General features: G+C 41.3%; 1 protein-coding gene across 4 annotated transcripts; it reads left to right on the forward strand.

Moving 5' to 3' along the window:
• Positions 1-1,892: 1,892 nt before the first annotated feature.
• On the forward strand, positions 1,893-16,733 carry renbp (renin binding protein). Of its 4 annotated transcripts, none has more exons than XM_090202627.1 (12): positions 1,919-2,087; positions 2,406-2,511; positions 2,697-2,772; positions 4,121-4,196; positions 9,908-10,086; positions 10,600-10,827; positions 10,982-11,063; positions 11,522-11,697; positions 13,361-13,492; positions 13,718-13,805; positions 15,850-15,954; positions 16,050-16,733. In XM_090202627.1, exons 2-11 carry the CDS (start codon positions 2,411-2,413, stop codon positions 15,924-15,926), a joined length of 1,215 nt encoding a protein of 404 aa, XP_090058753.1. In that variant the 5' UTR covers positions 1,919-2,087; positions 2,406-2,410; the 3' UTR covers positions 15,927-15,954; positions 16,050-16,733. The 4 variants fall into 4 exon arrangements, with proteins under 4 accessions (XP_021421396.1, XP_021421397.1, XP_090058753.1 ...); XM_090202628.1 differs by having other exon boundaries at positions 1,922-2,087; positions 2,391-2,511; XM_021565721.3 differs by having other exon boundaries at positions 1,893-2,087; positions 15,850-16,733.
• The last annotated feature ends 912 nt before the right edge of the window (positions 16,734-17,645 follow it).

Consider the following 17,645-nt stretch of genomic DNA (forward strand, 5'->3'; position numbering starts at 1 on the left):
ATTCTGTGCTTCCAACTTTGGGGCAACAAGTTGGGGGAAGGCCCTTTCCGGTTTCAGCATGATAATGCCCCATGCACAAAACGAGATCCATACAGAAATGGTTTGTCGAGATTGGTGTGGAAGAACTTAACTGGCCTGCACAGAGCCATGACCTCAACCTAATCAAACACCTTTGGGATGAATTGGCACACCGACTTTGAGCCAGGCCTAATCGCCCAACATCAGTGCACGATCTCACTAATGCTCTTGTGGCTAAATGGAAGCAAGTCCCTGCAGAAATGTTCCAAATTCTAGTGAAAAGCCTTCCCAGAAGAGTGGAGACTGTTATAGTGGCAAAGGGGGGACAAACTACATATTAATGCCCATGATTTTGGAATGAGATGTTCGACGAGCGGTGTCCACATACTTTTGTTAATGTATTGTACATGATGTTAATGTTAATGTATTGTACACTTAGTTCTTCCTAGGTTACCTGTTTTGACTGAAAAGGACGTGTCCTTCATGTCCTAGCTATGTCCTTCATGCTCTCCTTGTCCCTGTCTCCTCCTCCTTTCCCCTCCATCTCCCCTCTCTCCCTACCGCTCCTTTCACGCTCTCCTCCCTTCCTCTCCTTCTCTCCCCCTTCCCACTATCCCCCTCCTCCTCTCTCCGTCTATGGACCTAGGGGTAAGGGCCTGTGCAGTAAGCTTGAGCTGCAGCAGGTGCTTGAAAGGCATAAGAAGGAGCAAACCCAGAAAGAGGAAAGAGACTAGGCCAGGACTCCCCTGGAGGAGGTGCTTCTGACGAGTCAACAGAAAAACACAGAGGTGAGTGGGGAACCCTACGGTAGCCTATCCCATCTCACACAGCCCACACCTGGGTCATGTTTATTAAGCAAGGGTTTCCCCCATCTGTTGGAGTTTGTCAGAGTCCGACAGAACCTGAAGAAGATCCAGGCATTCCACAAGGCTACAAACTCTTGAGTTAGTTGTGTGGACAGGCTCAGAATAGACTGACACAGAATAGACGCTTAGACGTACTGTATGATGCCTGGGAAAGGCCATGAATCAGCATTGGCTCTCTCCCAACTTTTCCAAAATGGCTTCCTTCCACTTCCACAGTCCCACACATTGACAATACTGTGCTTGTGTGCAGAGACTAGTCAGACACTCATACAACATCACTGATACGATTTGAAGGCATAAGGATATCGTGAACTTAGAAATATTTTAAACCAAGGACAAACATCGACAAATATTCACATTGAACTAGCTGTGGGGGAATGAAATACTATATTCCTGTTCAATGGGTCAGTCAAAGGGGTGTGGATCTATGGTTTCAGTGTTAGGACTCTGGACAGTATTCTGTCAAATTTAATTGGTCACATACACATATTTAGCAGATATTATTGCAGGTGTAGCGAACTGCTTGGATATAAAACTATATATTCCTAACACATCTTCTCTAAATAATGCTATATTTTGTGTTTCTTTATTTCCATGTATAATATTAAAAACATTTAAGTGTTAACTGTATTTTTCATGCTTATGAACGGTACTGTATTTAAAAATAATTATGCATCTGAGGATGTTTCTAAAGCATTGCACAGTATACAGTATGTTGACATTAAATGTTAACACTGTAGACAATAGAAATACATTACAGCTAAATAACAAATATGAAATATAAGTTATTTGTATTAGAAGTTAGAAATCAATTGTCATTGAAATGTAGCCCATAACTAAGTTTCGTGATCCTATATGAATTGTGTCTTTATTCATAGGTAACAGCGGAGGGGTATGCTTTAGGTTGAGCGGTTCATTGGTTTAGCCTCCTACTACATTCTACCATTGAATAAAAGGGGTTTGCTTTTATTTTGTCATTCTCCCTGCTCCTCACATGACCGATCTCGGGAAGCACATGACCCCACATGACAAGCAGTCATGTGATAAGACTTTAAACGTCCTCCTCTTGAAGTAACCAGTTTTTTTTTGTCTGTACACTGTGTTGACTACGGTTGCGTTCGCGTCTAAGACGGCATACGTCTGCATTTATCGAATGAAGCTCCGTTACAAGAGTGAAAATCTAAAACTACGTTTGGGAAAAAGGTAACTAAGCGCAGCGCTTTAAAATAATCGACTTCTCTATAGAGCAGAAGTGGTCTGAAGTGTATAAACGAGTCCAACGTAAGGTATCTATTAGAAAGTACATAGTACATTGATATGTCTAACTTGTCACTTGTTCAGAAATATGATTCACACCATAGCCGTAAACCATAATTTTGCTTTCCTGAACGGGTCCTGCAAGAATAGTATTTAGGATATCCGAATAACGGCATTCACATTACAGTGTTCTACAAACGTGTAGACCTAAGACCTACCAATTTTCATCTGGCTTCATGATCGATTCAGTCTTGCTTTTGGAAGGTGCGATGTCTGTCGAGAAGCTGCAGCGTTATCGAGAGCAGATGCGCACAGAGCTGGACAAAGTGGTGGACTTCTGGCAGAAATACTCTCATGACACACAATATGGGTAAAACCATTTGATCACATTCACAAATATTTGTCGAAATGTTTTGTTATTTTAACATTTTCTTTATCATAATGAATTTTTAAAAACATTTTAAAAAGTGTAGCCTTGTCTAGCTGTAGGATGGTATGTATGCCATGTCTGTGAGATGAGATCAATTGACCATGTTAAACAATGTATTTTTCCAGTGGATTTTTCACTTGTATAGGGAAAGATGGAAAAATCTACGATGAGCTGAAATATGTCTGGTTGCAGGGGAGACAGGTAAACTCATCCACAAATGTTCAGTGATTGCCTTACCGCTCAACACCAAACAGCCAGACCAATGCAAAGGCCTGCTAATAACATTGATGTGCATATTCTGCTGACTGTTGCAGTGCACCTTGATTTGATTATTGGGTGGGTTTTCCTATAAAGTACTTTTTAAAAAGAAAGTCATTTTTTTTGGCCTTGAGCAAATTTCAGGTCTGCTAAGCGCAAACTTGAACATTGTGAAAATTCAGTGCAACTTCCAGCGTGCATTTACTGTGAACACTGATGCTGTACCCGCTTTAAGTTACCTTTGAAACAGTGGTCAAGTAGGCTGCTGTGGCTATTTGATCATAATGTAGGCCTACCAGAGTGAAGAAAATACATCCCATAACATTTGAACATGGAAATAGATGTTCTATCATTCAGCCTACAGTTGCAGTCAATGTGTGGTCTTCAGTGTAGGCCTGACATTAACCGGTCTATCCACTTGTCCTTCAGACAAAGAGGTGACTGAAAATGTTGTGGTGTTTGATGCAAGAAACCACTTTTCAAAATAAAATGCATCATTATTCCCACACCATTATTACAGAGAATCAGATAAATTATGATGCCCTCTGCCTATTGGCTACTTAGCTTATTAAAGCCTGTCTCAAAATAGAACACTGCCCCTTTTAAGACAAGAAAAAAGCTCTTTAATTTACTCACTTTTCAAAGATGGCTAGAAATGCACATGTTTTGTGCTTTTGTAGGAAGCAGTCACTCACCCATTTCAGACTACAAGGTATCTATAACTGGGCTAATAACTCACTAACTAGCAAAGGATATGAACAAATGTGCACACGTGGTTACATGTAGCTCTTGCTTTGAACTCAAAACAAGCGCATCAACTCATGACCGTTCATGCTGTAAACACAATCTAGTTCAAAGTGAATGGCACAGATCCATATGACAATGGTCGATTTGCATATAGGCCTACTGCAGCTCTGACTGGTTATGGAGCTTAGGTCTGTGTAGAGTACGGGCCTGAGTCAGGCCTGTCAATGCAATAGAATCCTACTCTGCGTTCTGCCTACAACATCTCTTGCATAGTTTGTTTTGTTTCAGTATGTTGCATTGAAAGTGGCTAATATTGCATGGATACGATCACATTTCTAACAATAAAGGGGAACTTTGATAGTGTTAACTAACAGGGAAAACTCTAGAAAGTGAACTTCAATTAAATCTTGTGCTTCTCTGCGCTGGCTGATATTTCTTCTGCGTGGCAGTAATGGGCTGCACGCCCTCGCACTTGCGCAGCTTAGAGGGAACATTGCTCAAAATATAATTTCACATTTTCACTTGGATCAATGTATCTTTGCAGGTGTGGATGTATTGCCGCCTATACAGGACAATGGAGCGCTTCAACAAGCCTGAGATCCTGGAAGCCGCCAAATCTGGTATGTGGGTTTGGTGGTTGCACAGCATCTTTGTCAGTTATTGGGAGTGAAAATACATACCTATTCAGACTGTTAAAGCATTTGAGTGGATTTCCAAACACTTATCAGGTTGTTTCGTTGTTGTGTCCTGTCAGCTTTGCAAGGAATTTCCCAAGTAAGCATTTAGCTTCAAGTTTTTTCCAAAGGTGGTAGATGGTGAAATGTTTTCTGTTAGTGATTTAGTTCATTAATGCAAGTCCTTTAACCTGTTGCGGTGAGCAATCACGTATCCGGGAGCGTAATTATAGCCTCAAGCTCATTACCAAAACGCAACGTTAACTATTCATGAAAATCGCAAATGAAATGAAATAAATATTGGCTCTCAAGCTTAGCCTTTTGTTAACAACACTGTCATCTCAGATTTTCAAAATAGGCTTTTCAACCATAGCAAAACAAGCATTTGTGTAAGAGTATTGATAGCTAGCATAGCATTAAGCCTAGCATTCAGCATTCAACTTTTTCACAAAAACAAGAAAAGCATTCAAATAAAATAATTTACCTTTGAAGAACTTCGGATGTTTTCAATGAGGAGACTCTCAGTTAGATAGCAAATGTTCAGTTTTTCCAAAAATATTATTTGTGTAGGAGAAATTGCTCCGTTTTGTTAATCACGTTTGGCTAAGAAAACCCCCCGAAAATTCAGTCATTATAACGCCAAACTTTTTTCCAAATTAACTCCATAACATCGACAGAAACATGGCAAACGTTGTTTAGAATCAATCCTCAAGGTGTTTTTCACATATCTATTCGATGATATATCATTCGTGGAAGTTTGGTTTCTCCTCTGAACGACATGGAAAAATGCATGCAGCTGGAGATTGCGCACCAATTTCGACGGAGGACACCAGGCGGACACCTGGTAAATGTAGTCTCTTATGGTCAATCTTCCAATGATATGCCTACAAATACGTCACAATGCTGCAGACACCTTGGGGAAATGACAGAAAGTGTAGGCTCATTCCTGGCGCATTCACAGCCATATAAGGAGACATTGGAACACAGCGCCTTCAAAATCTGGGACATTTCCTGTTTGAAATTTCATCTTGGTGAAGATGAAGATAATATCTTTGCAGTTTTGGAAACGTCAGTGTTTTCTTTCTAAAGCTGTCAATTATATGCATAGTCGAGCATCTTTTCGTGATAAAATATCTTGTTTAAAACGGGAATGTTTTTCATCCAAAAATGAAATACTGCCCCCAGAGTTTCAAGAGGTCCTTTAAAGAGGTCACCTCACCTGCTGTGCCAGTATTCTGACTCATTTAACTGATGCAAAGTTTTAAAAATTCCAAGATGGTGTAGCAGTGCAGACATAGTTTGTTGTTCTCCCATGCACATTTAGTATTTTTTGTATACATGTCAATTTATTTTCAATCTCTTTTTCCCATTTTTAAATGAAATATATCTTCCGGCAACCCGCCTCACCCAATGTGGTACTGATCTGCTATTTTTAGACCTTATTGCCAGAACCTCCATCAGGAGCTATTTAGCTACTAGCTATTTAGTCATTGTTAGCCACTGCTAGCGGCCTTTTGCACAGACACCAGACGCTTTTAGCCTGGATAATACTTCCCAGCCTGCCAGTATCGGACTGTTTTCTCCACTACAACACCGGATTCCTACCAAAAGCCCTGGGCCATTACTCCTGATTATCACAGCTAGCTAGCTGCTACCGAGTGGCCCAGCCCCGACGCTAGCTTTGAGCCAGGCCCACCTCCCGGCCTGCTCAGTGATCACTTGGCTACACAGCTGATGCCTCCCGGACTCTTCACTAACACGATTAGAATCCACTACTCCACCGGATTCTTGCCATAAGCTCTGGACCTTTGCATCGGATCATTGCTGTTAGCTAGCTGCTACCAAGTGGCTATAGTGGTTAACGCCCTTGTCCCGAAGCTAGCACCAGGCGCATCTCCCGGCTAGCAAACGAAATTACTACGAAATTAAATTAGCTACAATACCACTTTTGCCAACTGGCCTGGACCCTTTGTTGACACGGAGCCCCGCCGTTCCATCACGACTGGTCTGCTGACGTAATTCCATCCGTTGTGCCCTCAACCGGCCTTTGCCAGATGTCGGAGCAGATGCTTCTACTAGCCTCGGCCTGCTAACTTTGTTGAACACCATGTCTCCCGCTTGCTAACAACTACCCAGCGGCTTCCCTGTTTCATCTATTGCTGTTCACTGGACCATATGATCACTTGGCTACATAGCTGATACTTGCTGGACTGTTCATTAATCACGGTACTCCATTTTGTTTATTTTTGTTTCTGTCGGCCCCAGCCTCATACTCAGGCCCTGTGTGTAGTTAACTGACCCTCTCTGCCCATTCATCGCCATTTTACCTGTTGTCTTCGCTGATTAGCTGTTGTCTTACCGGTTGATGTCTTAGCTAGCTCTCCCAATCAACACCTGTGATTGCTTTATGCCTCCATGTCAATATGCCTTGTATACTGTTGTTTAGGATAGTTATCATTGTTTTAGTTTACTGTGGAGCCCCTAGTCCCACTCAACATGCTTCAGATACCTCTTTTGTGCGTCCAGAGATGCAACCTCTTATCGTCACTCAATGCCTAGGTTTACCTCCACTGTACCCACACCCTACCATACCCCTGTCTGTACGTTATGCCCTGAATCTATCCTACCATGCCCAGAAATGTTGCTCCTTTTATTCTCTGTCGCACTAGATGACCAGTTTTGATAGCCTTTAGCTGTACCCTCATCCTACTCCTGCTCTGTTCCTCGGGTGATGTGGAGGTTAACCTGTAGTGACACCCCATCCCGTGAACGGGACCGTTGTCATCATCTGACACTAATTAGCATAACGCAATGGACATAAATCTTCCTAGAAAATCTTCCTATTTATGAAAATCACAAGTGAACTATATTGGAACACAGCTTAGCCTTTTGTTAATCACCCTGTCGTCTCAGATTTTCAAAATATGCTTTACAGCCAACGCTAGACAAGCATTTGTGTAAGTTTATCATAGTCTAGCATAGCATTATGCCTTGCTAGCAGCACCTTGTCACGGAAATCAGAAAAGCAATCAAATTCAATCGTTTACATTGCATGAACTTCGGATGTTTTCACTCACGAGACTCCCAGGTAGACAGCCAAAGTTCATTTTTTTCCCAAAATATTATTTTTGTAGGCGAAATAGCTCCGTTCTTCACGTTTGGCTGAGAAATCGCCGAAAAATATTCCAAATTAGCTCCATAATATCGACAAACATGGCAAACGTTGTTTAGAATCCATCCTTAAGGTGTTTTTCTAATATCTATTCGATAATATGAAAATACTGCCCCCTAACACCAAGAGGTTAACCCAGGTCCTGCGTGTCCCCAGGCGCTCTCATTTGTTGACTTCTGTAACCGTACAAGCCTTGGTTTCATGCATGTTAACATCAGAAGCCTTCTCCCTAAATTTGTTTTACTCACTGCTTTAGCACACTCCGCCAACCTCTGATGTTCTTGCAGTGTCTGAATCCTGGCTTAGGAAGGCCACCAAAAATTCTCAGATTTCCATACCAAACTACAACATTTTCTGACAAGATGGAACTGCCAAAGGGGGAGGAGTTGCAATCTACTGCAGAGAGAACCTGCAAAGTTCTGTCATACTTGTAAATCTGTAAACATGGGCACCCTCATAGATATTATCCTGACCAACTTGCCCTCCAAATACACCTCTGCTGTTTTCAATCAGGATCTCAGCGATCACTGTCTCATTGCCTGCATCCGCTATGGGTCCACGGTCAAACGACCACCTCTCATCACTGTCAAATGCTCCCTAAAACACTTTTGTGAGGAGGCCTTTCTAATCGACCTTGGCCCGGGTATCCTGGAAGGATATTGCCCTCATCCCGTCAGTAGAGGATGCCTGGTCGTTCTTTAAAAGTAATTTCCTCACAATCTTCAATAAGCATGCCCCTTTCAAAAAATGTAGAACTAAGAACAGATATAGCCCTTGGTTCACTCCAGACCTGACTGCCCTCGACCAGCACAAAAACATCCTGTGGGGCACTGCACTAGCATCGAGTAGTCCCTGCGATATGCAACTTTTCAGGGAAGTCAGTAACCAATACATGCAGTCAGTCAGGAGAAGCAAAGGCTAGGTTTTTCAAACATAAATTTCCTACCGATCCTCGACTTCGATGTCATTTACAAAATAGCCTCCAACACTCTACTCAGCAAACTGGATGCATCCGTTTTGTAGCCAAAGCCCCATTTACCACCCACCACTGCGACCTGTATGCTCTCGTCGGCTGGCCCTCGCTACATATTCGTTGCCAGACCCACTGGCTCCAGGTCATCTAAGTCTTTGCTAGGTAAAGCTCTGCCTTATCCCACTGGTCACGATAACAACACCCACCCGTAGCATGCGCTCCAGTAGGTATATCTCACTGGTCATCCCCAAAGCCAACACCTCCTTTGGCCGCATTTCCTTCCAGTTCTCTGCTACCAATTACTGGAACAAATTGCAAAAATTGCTGAAGTAGGAGACTTATCTCCCTCACTAACTTTAAACATCAGCTATCTGAGCAGCTAACTGATTGCTGCAGCTGTACACAGCCCATCTGTAAATAGCCCATCCAATCTACCTACCTCATCCACATATTGTTTTTTTTTAAACTTTTTTGCTCCCCAGAATTTCTACTTGCACATCATCATCTGCACATCTGTCATTCCATTGCTAAATTGTAATCACTTTGCTACTATGGCCTATTTATTGCCTTACCACCTCACGCCGTTTGCACACACTGCATATATACTTTTTATGTTATTGACTCTACGTTTGTGTAACTCTGTTTGTGTTGCACTGCTTTGCTTTATCTTGGCCAGGTCGCAGTTATAAATGAGAACTTGTTCTCAACTTGGCCTACCTGGTTAAATAAACATTTTAAAATGAGTCAGTCTTTGACAACCTGAGCGAAGACGGTACTTAACCTGAGCGCAGACGGTAGTTAAGCAACAGAGAAAATAGCTGTTTTGAACCACTTAGTATGGTGTAGGCTACATACAAGATATGAGCAAATACAAATTACAGGTGTCATGAAGACTAAAAGCAGAAAAAAGCGCACCCAATGTTATCGACAGCATGAAGATACACACATTTCCAGTAGAAGACACACAGATGTAATGAAACAGAAAAAACACCAATCGGATTTACTCCAATGTTAGTTTCAGGATTTCCGGATCTAGAACACAACCTTCTCCTATGAAACTAGTCTGGGCATGCAACAGCTTATATGCCTATAAAAAAAAACTCATACTGCTTTTAATATTTTTTAAATATAGATATATTTGTTTTTTATTTAACTAGGCAAGTCAGTTAAGAACAAATTCATATTTACAATGACTGCCTACCGGGGAACAGTGGGTTCAGGGGCAGAACAACAGATTTTTTTACCTTGTCAGCTCAGATTCGATCCAGCCCAACACTCTAACCACTAGGCTACCTGCCACCCACACTCGCCAAAGATGGTAAACATTGAGTGATCCTCCTCTTTGTTTTTCCGGTTTGCTATTCAATGTGTCATCGGAACTTAAAAATGTATACCACATTTTTAATTTGCTGCAGAAAAACAAACAGGAGTGTGGTCTCTATAGGGATTTTGGTACACAGTTCTACTTGTGATGAGCAAACTTTATTAATGTTTTTTTTTCTGTTTTCTTAGGAGGTGCATTCTTGCGACGCTTCGCTCGCATTCCCAATAGTGGCAGCCCATGGAAGTGTGCCTTTTGTTTGACCAGGGACGGTAAAGCCCTGAAAGTGCAGAGGACCATCTTCAGCGAGTGTTTCTATGTCATGGCCATGGATGAGCTGGCTAGGGTCACAGGAGACAAAGACATGCAGGTAAAACAGCCCAGGGCACTAAACACTTCCACAATAAAGTTCTCTGTTGTTAAACTGGCAATCTGTGATCAATACAGCCATGTTTTAATTCATTATTAGTAATTAGTTTAACTGTTGAGCCCATGAGAACCCAAAATGTAAGCTTTTTTTACATGGTTAAAACTATAATTTTGAAATCATGGAATGAACCTTCCATCCACAGTGCTGTCTCTGAATTATAGACAGATAACATTTCTCCAGCCCCATTGTTTTGCTGTTTACCAACACAGTGGCGGGGTCCCCACTTTACTGTTTGAAATGCAGATGACCCCTTTAACCTAAAGTTAAACAATTCTTTACTTTCTGTGGGGGGGGGACACTTCCGGTTTGTTGAAAAGGGCCATGCATCAAAGACCCAATCAAATTTGAGCAGAATGGGGGCTAATATCTGCTAGCCAATCAGAACACAGAACCCTTAGTGGGTTTTGCCTGTATTATGGCCTATTTTATTTCTCATATGCCCTCTGTTACTAGGCGGAAGCAGCACAAATGATGGACCAGCTGGTCCACTGGGTAAGGGTGGACCCATCAGGCCTGGGCAAGCCCCAGCTTTCTGGAGACACCCCGGTCTGCAGCATGGCTGTCCCCATGATGCTGCTGTGTCTGGTGCAGCAGCTCACGGAGGCCCGCAGCGGGGAGGAGGTAGACAAGTACAGGGAGGTTGGAGGCTGGTGCGTAAAGCAGATCCTCCAACACCTTCAGGTAAAGAACTGTAGGCCTACAAATATGAAACAACCAGGTGTGTGTGTGTGTGTGTGTGTCTGAGCCCGTTTGGAGTGTCAGATGGAAGCCGTTTGCACTTTTCGGGGCAATTTCCATTGGTTCCATTGAATTGTCTATGACTGTCTTTGTACAGAGAGGTGGTACGGCCATTTTGGAAAGTGTCTCATCAGAAGGAAAGGAACTTCCTGGTTGCGAGGGGCGACTGCAAAACCCAGGTGATACCCTTTGTACTCAACTAAATGAGATTTCTCTAGATCAGGGCTGTTCAATTCCAGTCCTGGAGGGCCAAAACACTTCTGTTTTTTGTTTCTCTCTGGTTTTTAATTGCACTCACCTAGTGTCCCAGGTCTGAATTAGTCCCTTATTAGAAGGAGAGGATGAAAACCAGAAGTGTTTTGGCCCTCCAGGAACGACATTGACAGCCCTGCTGTAGATAATGTTTGATAAGCTCCATATTACTTGTCAAGTCATCTAACATAGTGGTATATATTAGTGTATTACCTATTTATCCCTAACACTATGTTTTCTGTTTTGTGTAGTAACACTAGTTACTTAGTTAGACTGGATACTACACATGTAGTGATATCTAAGATGACTGTGTTACCATTGTATTGCCTGCCTGTTTCTTTCCTTTCTGGCTTCCTTATTTCTTTTATATATACATTTGCCATAGGCCATGCACTGGAAGCAGGCTGGTTCCTGCTTCAGTACGGTTTGGAGAATGGGGACCAGGAGCTCCAAAGGACAGCGGTGGACAAGTTCATGGAGATCCCCTTTCTGACAGGCTGGGACAAGGAGCACGGAGGGCTCCTCTACTTCCTGGATGTGGACGGTTACTGCCCCACACAGGTACATCCTGTGAAAGTAGACTTAATTTATTTCCGGTATGGGCCTCCTATGTGTGCACCAAAACATTTTATGGGCCTAATCATAGAAATACATATAGAATCCCTATTAATTCAGTATGTTGTCTGTGGGCCTAAGTCTTAAAAGATTTATCATTTAACTTTTATTATTTTTCCTTTTGGCATAAACACAACCAGTCATGTATTTTTATTTTATTGTCAATGTTTTACCGATACGGCGTACCCCCACTATTTATTTTGCTGGGATCCCGTACCGGACCATAACGCCTTACTTTCACCCCTGCATACTAGTTTTCTAAATAGAGTAAAATAGAGTTAAAAAAACGCAAGTTGATTCACCCACTGAGTCATACAGCTGCATAAGACAAAAAACATATTCACACAAGCACTGGTATGTAACCCTTTCTCCAATGCTGAGCCCCTCCTTACACATCTGGACAGCAAATTGCTGGATTTGAATCCCTGAGCTGACAAGGTAAAAATCTGCCCCTGAGCAAGGCAGTTAACCCACTGTTCCCCGGGTGCCAAAGACGTGGATGTTGATTAAGGCAGCCCCCCGCACCTCTCTGATTCAGATGGGTTAGGTTGGGTTAAATGCTGAAGACACTCAGCATTCAGTTGTACAACTGACAGGGTATCCCCTTTCCCTTTTACACATCTGTTGCTAGACAGAACCTTAGTGATTTCTGTTCTTCCTCACTTCATCTGACAGTATTACATAGAGCCACGACTACATGGAACTCTATTCCACATCAAGTAACCGACGCAAGCAGTAAATTTAGATTTCAAAAATAGTATTTTTTTTAAACTTATGGAACAGCGGGGACTGTGAAGCAACAAACATTGGCACAGACAGACACACATGCACATAAAAACACACACACACACAATGTGTGTGTTGCTTCACAGTCCCCGCTGTTCCATAAGATTTTTTTTTTATCCGTTTTTGAAATCTAAATTTACTGCTTTGCGTCGGTTACTTGATGTGGAATAGAGTTTCACGTAGTCATGGTAACATACGCACTGTAACACAATAATATACGCACTATACATACACATGGATTTAGTACTGTAGATATGTGTTAGTGGTGGAGTAGGGGCCTGAGAGCACACAGTGTGTTGTGAAATCTGTGAATGTATTGTAATGTTTTTAAAATTGTATAAACTGCCCTAATGTTGCTGCTTTGGCAGCAGCTAATGGAGGTTCATAATAAAGACAAATACTTGACCTCGGCCCCAACTCCTCACTTTTCCACATAGGATCCCTGATGGCTAACATTAACATATCCTGACACAATGTAAACGTTCTACATTTCCCTCTCTCCCTCAGTAACATGATTAAGTATATTTCATATTTTTAAGTTTAAAGTCCGAACCCATCAATACAACACTGCGCTTGCTGCAAATGCACGAGTCGTTCAAACAAGCATAAACATCAGTGTAGGAGTCATTTGGCAGCTCAAACCCACACTCATCACAAAGGGTTGAATGGGTGAAAGTAATATGGATGAAATGGCAACTGAGGGGACCAAACCTATTGCTTTTGCTTGTCCAACCCTTTCATGGCCTTTTTTATTAATTGACTAAATAAGGGAACAAAGTACTATAGAAATGTGAACCAGGGCCAATGTGTTCTGTATTCACAGTTGGAGTGGAGTATGAAACTATGGTGGCCGCACTGTGAGGCTCTCATCGCATACCTGATGGCCTACAGCCATACCAAAGAGCCAGCCCTGCTGGACCGATTCTCTCAAGTGTACGACTACACCTTCAGCCATGTGAGTGAACTCCAGTCTAATTGTGTGTTTTAATTGTATTATTTTTTTTTGCTATCGTTCTGCTAAAAATACAATACATGGAAATGGCATGACATATGGGTGTCATTTTATATGTAGAGAATAAGTAACACAAATATTTGGTACTGCAGCTCAAATTAAGCTAAACTGCTTTGAGGAGCTAACCTTTTGCAATATGGTGTGCTGTTTGTCTTCCTGTTTATGCAGTTTTCTGATGCTGAGAACGGCGAGTGGTTTGGATATTTGACCCAGCAAGGGAAAGTGACACTGGATTTTAAAGGAGGGCCTTTCAAAGGTGAGAATGTTAACAGGCTAGAGAAGGGGTTAGTCAGAAACCATGACAGGCACAAATAATTGTACCTCCTGTTTGAGACAATACAGTAATGTATACATTTGTTTGATATACAGTGCCTTGCGAAAGTATTCGGCCCCCTTGAACTTTGCAACCTTTTGCCACATTTCAGGCTTCAAACATAAAGATATAAAACTGTATTTTTTGTGAAGAATCAACAACAAGTGGGACACAATCATGAAGTGGAACGACATTTATTGGATATTTCAAACTTTTTTAACAAATCAAAAACTGAAAAATTGGGCGTGCAACATTATTCAGCCCCTTTACTTTCAGTGCAGCAAACTCTCTCCAGAAGTTCAGTGAGGATCTCTGAATGATCCAATGTTGACCTAAATGACTAATGATGATAAATACAATCCACCTGTGTGTAATCAAGTCTCCGTATAAATGCACCTGCACTGTGATAGTCTCAGAGGTCCGTTAAAAGCGCAGAGAGCATCGTGAAGAACAAGGAACACACCAGGCAGTTCCGAGATACTATTGTGATGAAGTTTAAAGCCGGATTTGGATACAAAAAGATTTCCCAAGCTTTAAACATCCCAAGGAGCACTGTGCAAGCGATAATATTGAAATGGAAGGAGTATCAGACCACTGCAAATCTACCAAGACCTGGCCGTCCCTCTAAACTTTCAGCTCATACAAGGAGAAGACTGATCAGAGATGCAGCCAAGAGGCCCATGATCACTCTGGATGAACTGCAGAGATCTACAGCTGAGGTGGGAGACTCTGTCCATAGGACAACAATCAGTTGTATGTTGCACAAATCTGGCCTTTATGGAAGAGTGGCAAGAAGAAAGCCATTTCTTAAAGATATCCATAAAAAGTGTTGTTTAAAGTTTTCCACAAGCCACCTGGGAGACACACCAAACATGTGGAAGAAGGTGCTCTGGTCAGATGAAACCAAAATTGAACTTTTTGGCAACAATGCAAAACGTTATGTTTGGCGTAAAAGCAACACAGCTGAACACACCATCCCCACTGTCAAACATGGTGGTGGCAGCATCATGGTTTGGGCCTGCTTTTCTTCAGCAGGGACAGGGAAGATGGTTAAAATTGATGAAAAGATGGATGGAGCCAAATACAGGACCATTCTGGAAGAAAACCTGATGGAGTCTGCAAAAGACCTGAGACTGGGACGGAGATTTGTCTTCCAACAAGACAATGATCCAAAACATAAAGCAACATCTACAATGGAATGGTTCAAAAATAAACATATCCAGGTGTTAGAATGGCCAAGTCAAAGTCCAGACCTGAATCCAATCGAGAATCTGTGGAAAGAACTGAAAACTGCTGTTCACAAATGCTCTCCATCCAACCTCACTGAGCTCGAGCTGTTTTGCAAGGAGGAATGGGAAAAAATTTCAGTCTCTCGATGTGCAAAACTGATAGAGACATACCCCAAGCGACTTACAGCTGTAATCGCAGCAAAAGGTGGCTCTACAAAGTATTAACTTAAGGGGTCTGAATAATTTTGCACGCCCAATTTTTCAGTTTTTGATTTGTTAAAAAAGTTTGAAATATCCAATAAATGTCGTTCCACTTCATGATTGTGTCCCACTTGTTGTTGATTCTTCACAAAAAATACAGTTTTATATCTTTGTTTGAAGCCTGAAATGTGGCAAAAGGTCGCAAAGTTCAAGGGGGCCGAATACTTTCGCAAGGCACTGTATGCTCAATCTGTAATATTTTGTGTTTTGCCCTTGTTTCTATATGTCCATATCACCCACTCTAGTGGATATAGTAAATACAATGTGGTTGTATTTGATTACAGTGATTGCAAGGCTTCCTTTCCCCCAACCAAAAAGTGGTGGAGGCGCGACACTTCTATTTTATTATGAATGAATTAAAAACAGACGTTTCGGTCATGGTGGACCTTCATCAGACTGGTTTCTTTGCCCAAAATAAATGCATCAGATGAAGTGTTTTGACCTTGTGTACGTCTGTGATTACACTGACTATTAATCTTCCTTTCGTTTTATTTCAGGTTTCTTCCATGTGCCTCGGTGCCTTTATATGTGCGAGAAAATCCTGGACTCTATACTGAACAAACAGGAAACCTGAGGTCACCAACTAGCATGACCTGGACAATGTAATTTTATAATCATTATTTACACTGAGTATACAAAACATTAAGAACAACTTCCTAATATTGAGTTTCATTTCCCCCTTTTGCCCTTATAACAGCCTCAATTCGTCAGGGCATGGACTCAACAAGGTGTCGAAAGCGTTCCACAGGGATTCTGACCAATGTTGACTCCAATGCGTACCACAGTTGTCTTGTTGGCTGGATGTCCTTTGGGTGGTGGACCATTCTTGACACACACGGGAAACTGTTGAGTGTGAAAAACCCAGCAGCGTTAAAGTTCTTGACACAAACAATATCCCGTTCAAAGACACTCACCCTTTGATTAGCACACATACACAATCCTTGTCTCAATTGTTTCAATGCTTAAACATTCTTCTTTAACCCGTCTCCTCCCCTTCATCTACACTGATTGAAGTGGATTTAGCAAGTGCCATCAAAAAGGAAGCATTGCGTTCACCTGGTCAGTCTCATGGAAATGTTTTATAGACTCAGTGTAGACAATATTGGACAATGTTGTCAATTTTCTGAGATTCTGGAAACAGTTTTGAAAGCAAAATTGCAGATTACTGCATATGTTCTTAAAGTGAAGATCGCCTACATTTTATTAGTAACAGTGAAGGGGAAAGAAAATGGCTATAGAAATAGGGGACACACACTGCAAAGTTTTGTACTAAGATGATTACATCAGCTCAACTGTTTGTTGTGTTAACTGTGTGTTGTAAGCCTATATGTTTGGCATCTTGAAATATGAAACACAATTTAATAAATTAATTAAATCATAACAATATTTCCTTTATTTGCCTATCATGTAAGGTCAATATAAAGGTGACCCAAAATCACTTGGTTATTTACCATAGAGAATATTGCAAAAAGTTGTTATTGTGTGTCAAAGCCTGTAGGCCGGAAAGACAGAACATGACCATCTATAACATTGTCAGGAGGTCGTGTACCGGTGTGCAGCTCTGCATCTCTCACCAAGAGAAGCTTAGACTAATTTCACAATGATGGCAACAAGGCTCTTGCTTAATTTGAATTAGTGTTTGAAACTTAAAATCATTTGAACTTTGAGCGCAGCAAGCAGCACCACAAAAATGCCCCAGAACCCTTTAAGACCCAAGACAACTTGTTGTAGCTGTTCTATGATAAATGTATCACATGTAAATTGAGCTTTCATGATCCATAACCTAATTAATATTTTACTATGTATACTGTAGTTATATTATGATTATTTTCTTTCAAATTTTTCATTTGGTATGTGGTATGTTCATTTCATTTGTAGTGCTTTTTTTTTAAGTCTAGCACCTGTATAGTTATAAGGAAATAACAATTTACAGTAACTCATGTCTAGTCAATGATTAAATGAACCTACATGCAGCCAAATGTTCTATGACAGTCATTGAATATTGTAATTACATTCTGTGTTATGTCCTTTCTATCTGTGATACTTGTATTTTCATCACAACAGGACGAAGTAAAACAGACTGGGACACAAGGCAAAAACATTGCGGTTCATTTCAAGTAAATACTAAGTTTATACTGTAATGAATGTTTTAAAATATAAACTCAGCAAAAAAAGAAACATCCCTTTTTCAGGACCCTGTCCTTCAAAGATAATTTGTAAAAATCCAAATAACTTCACAGATCTTCATTATAAAGCGCTTAAACACTGTTTCCCATGCTTGTTCAATAAACAA

The sequence above is a fragment of the Oncorhynchus mykiss genome, chromosome 16 (assembly GCF_057628025.1).
Source record: "Oncorhynchus mykiss isolate SJ-2025 chromosome 16, ASM5762802v1, whole genome shotgun sequence".
NCBI lineage: Eukaryota > Metazoa > Chordata > Actinopteri > Salmoniformes > Salmonidae > Oncorhynchus > Oncorhynchus mykiss.

Coding starts and splice junctions, on each gene's coding strand:
- renbp (XM_021565721.3), top strand. CDS start 2,411: ATGTCTGTCGAGAAGCTGCAGCGTTATCGAGAGCAGATGCGCACAGAG. Junction 10,087..10,599: donor CAGGAGACAAAGACATGCAG/GTAAAACAGCCC, acceptor CTCTGTTACTAG/GCGGAAGCAGCACAAATGAT. Junction 11,064..11,521: donor GGGGCGACTGCAAAACCCAG/GTGATACCCTTT, acceptor CATTTGCCATAG/GCCATGCACTGGAAGCAGGC.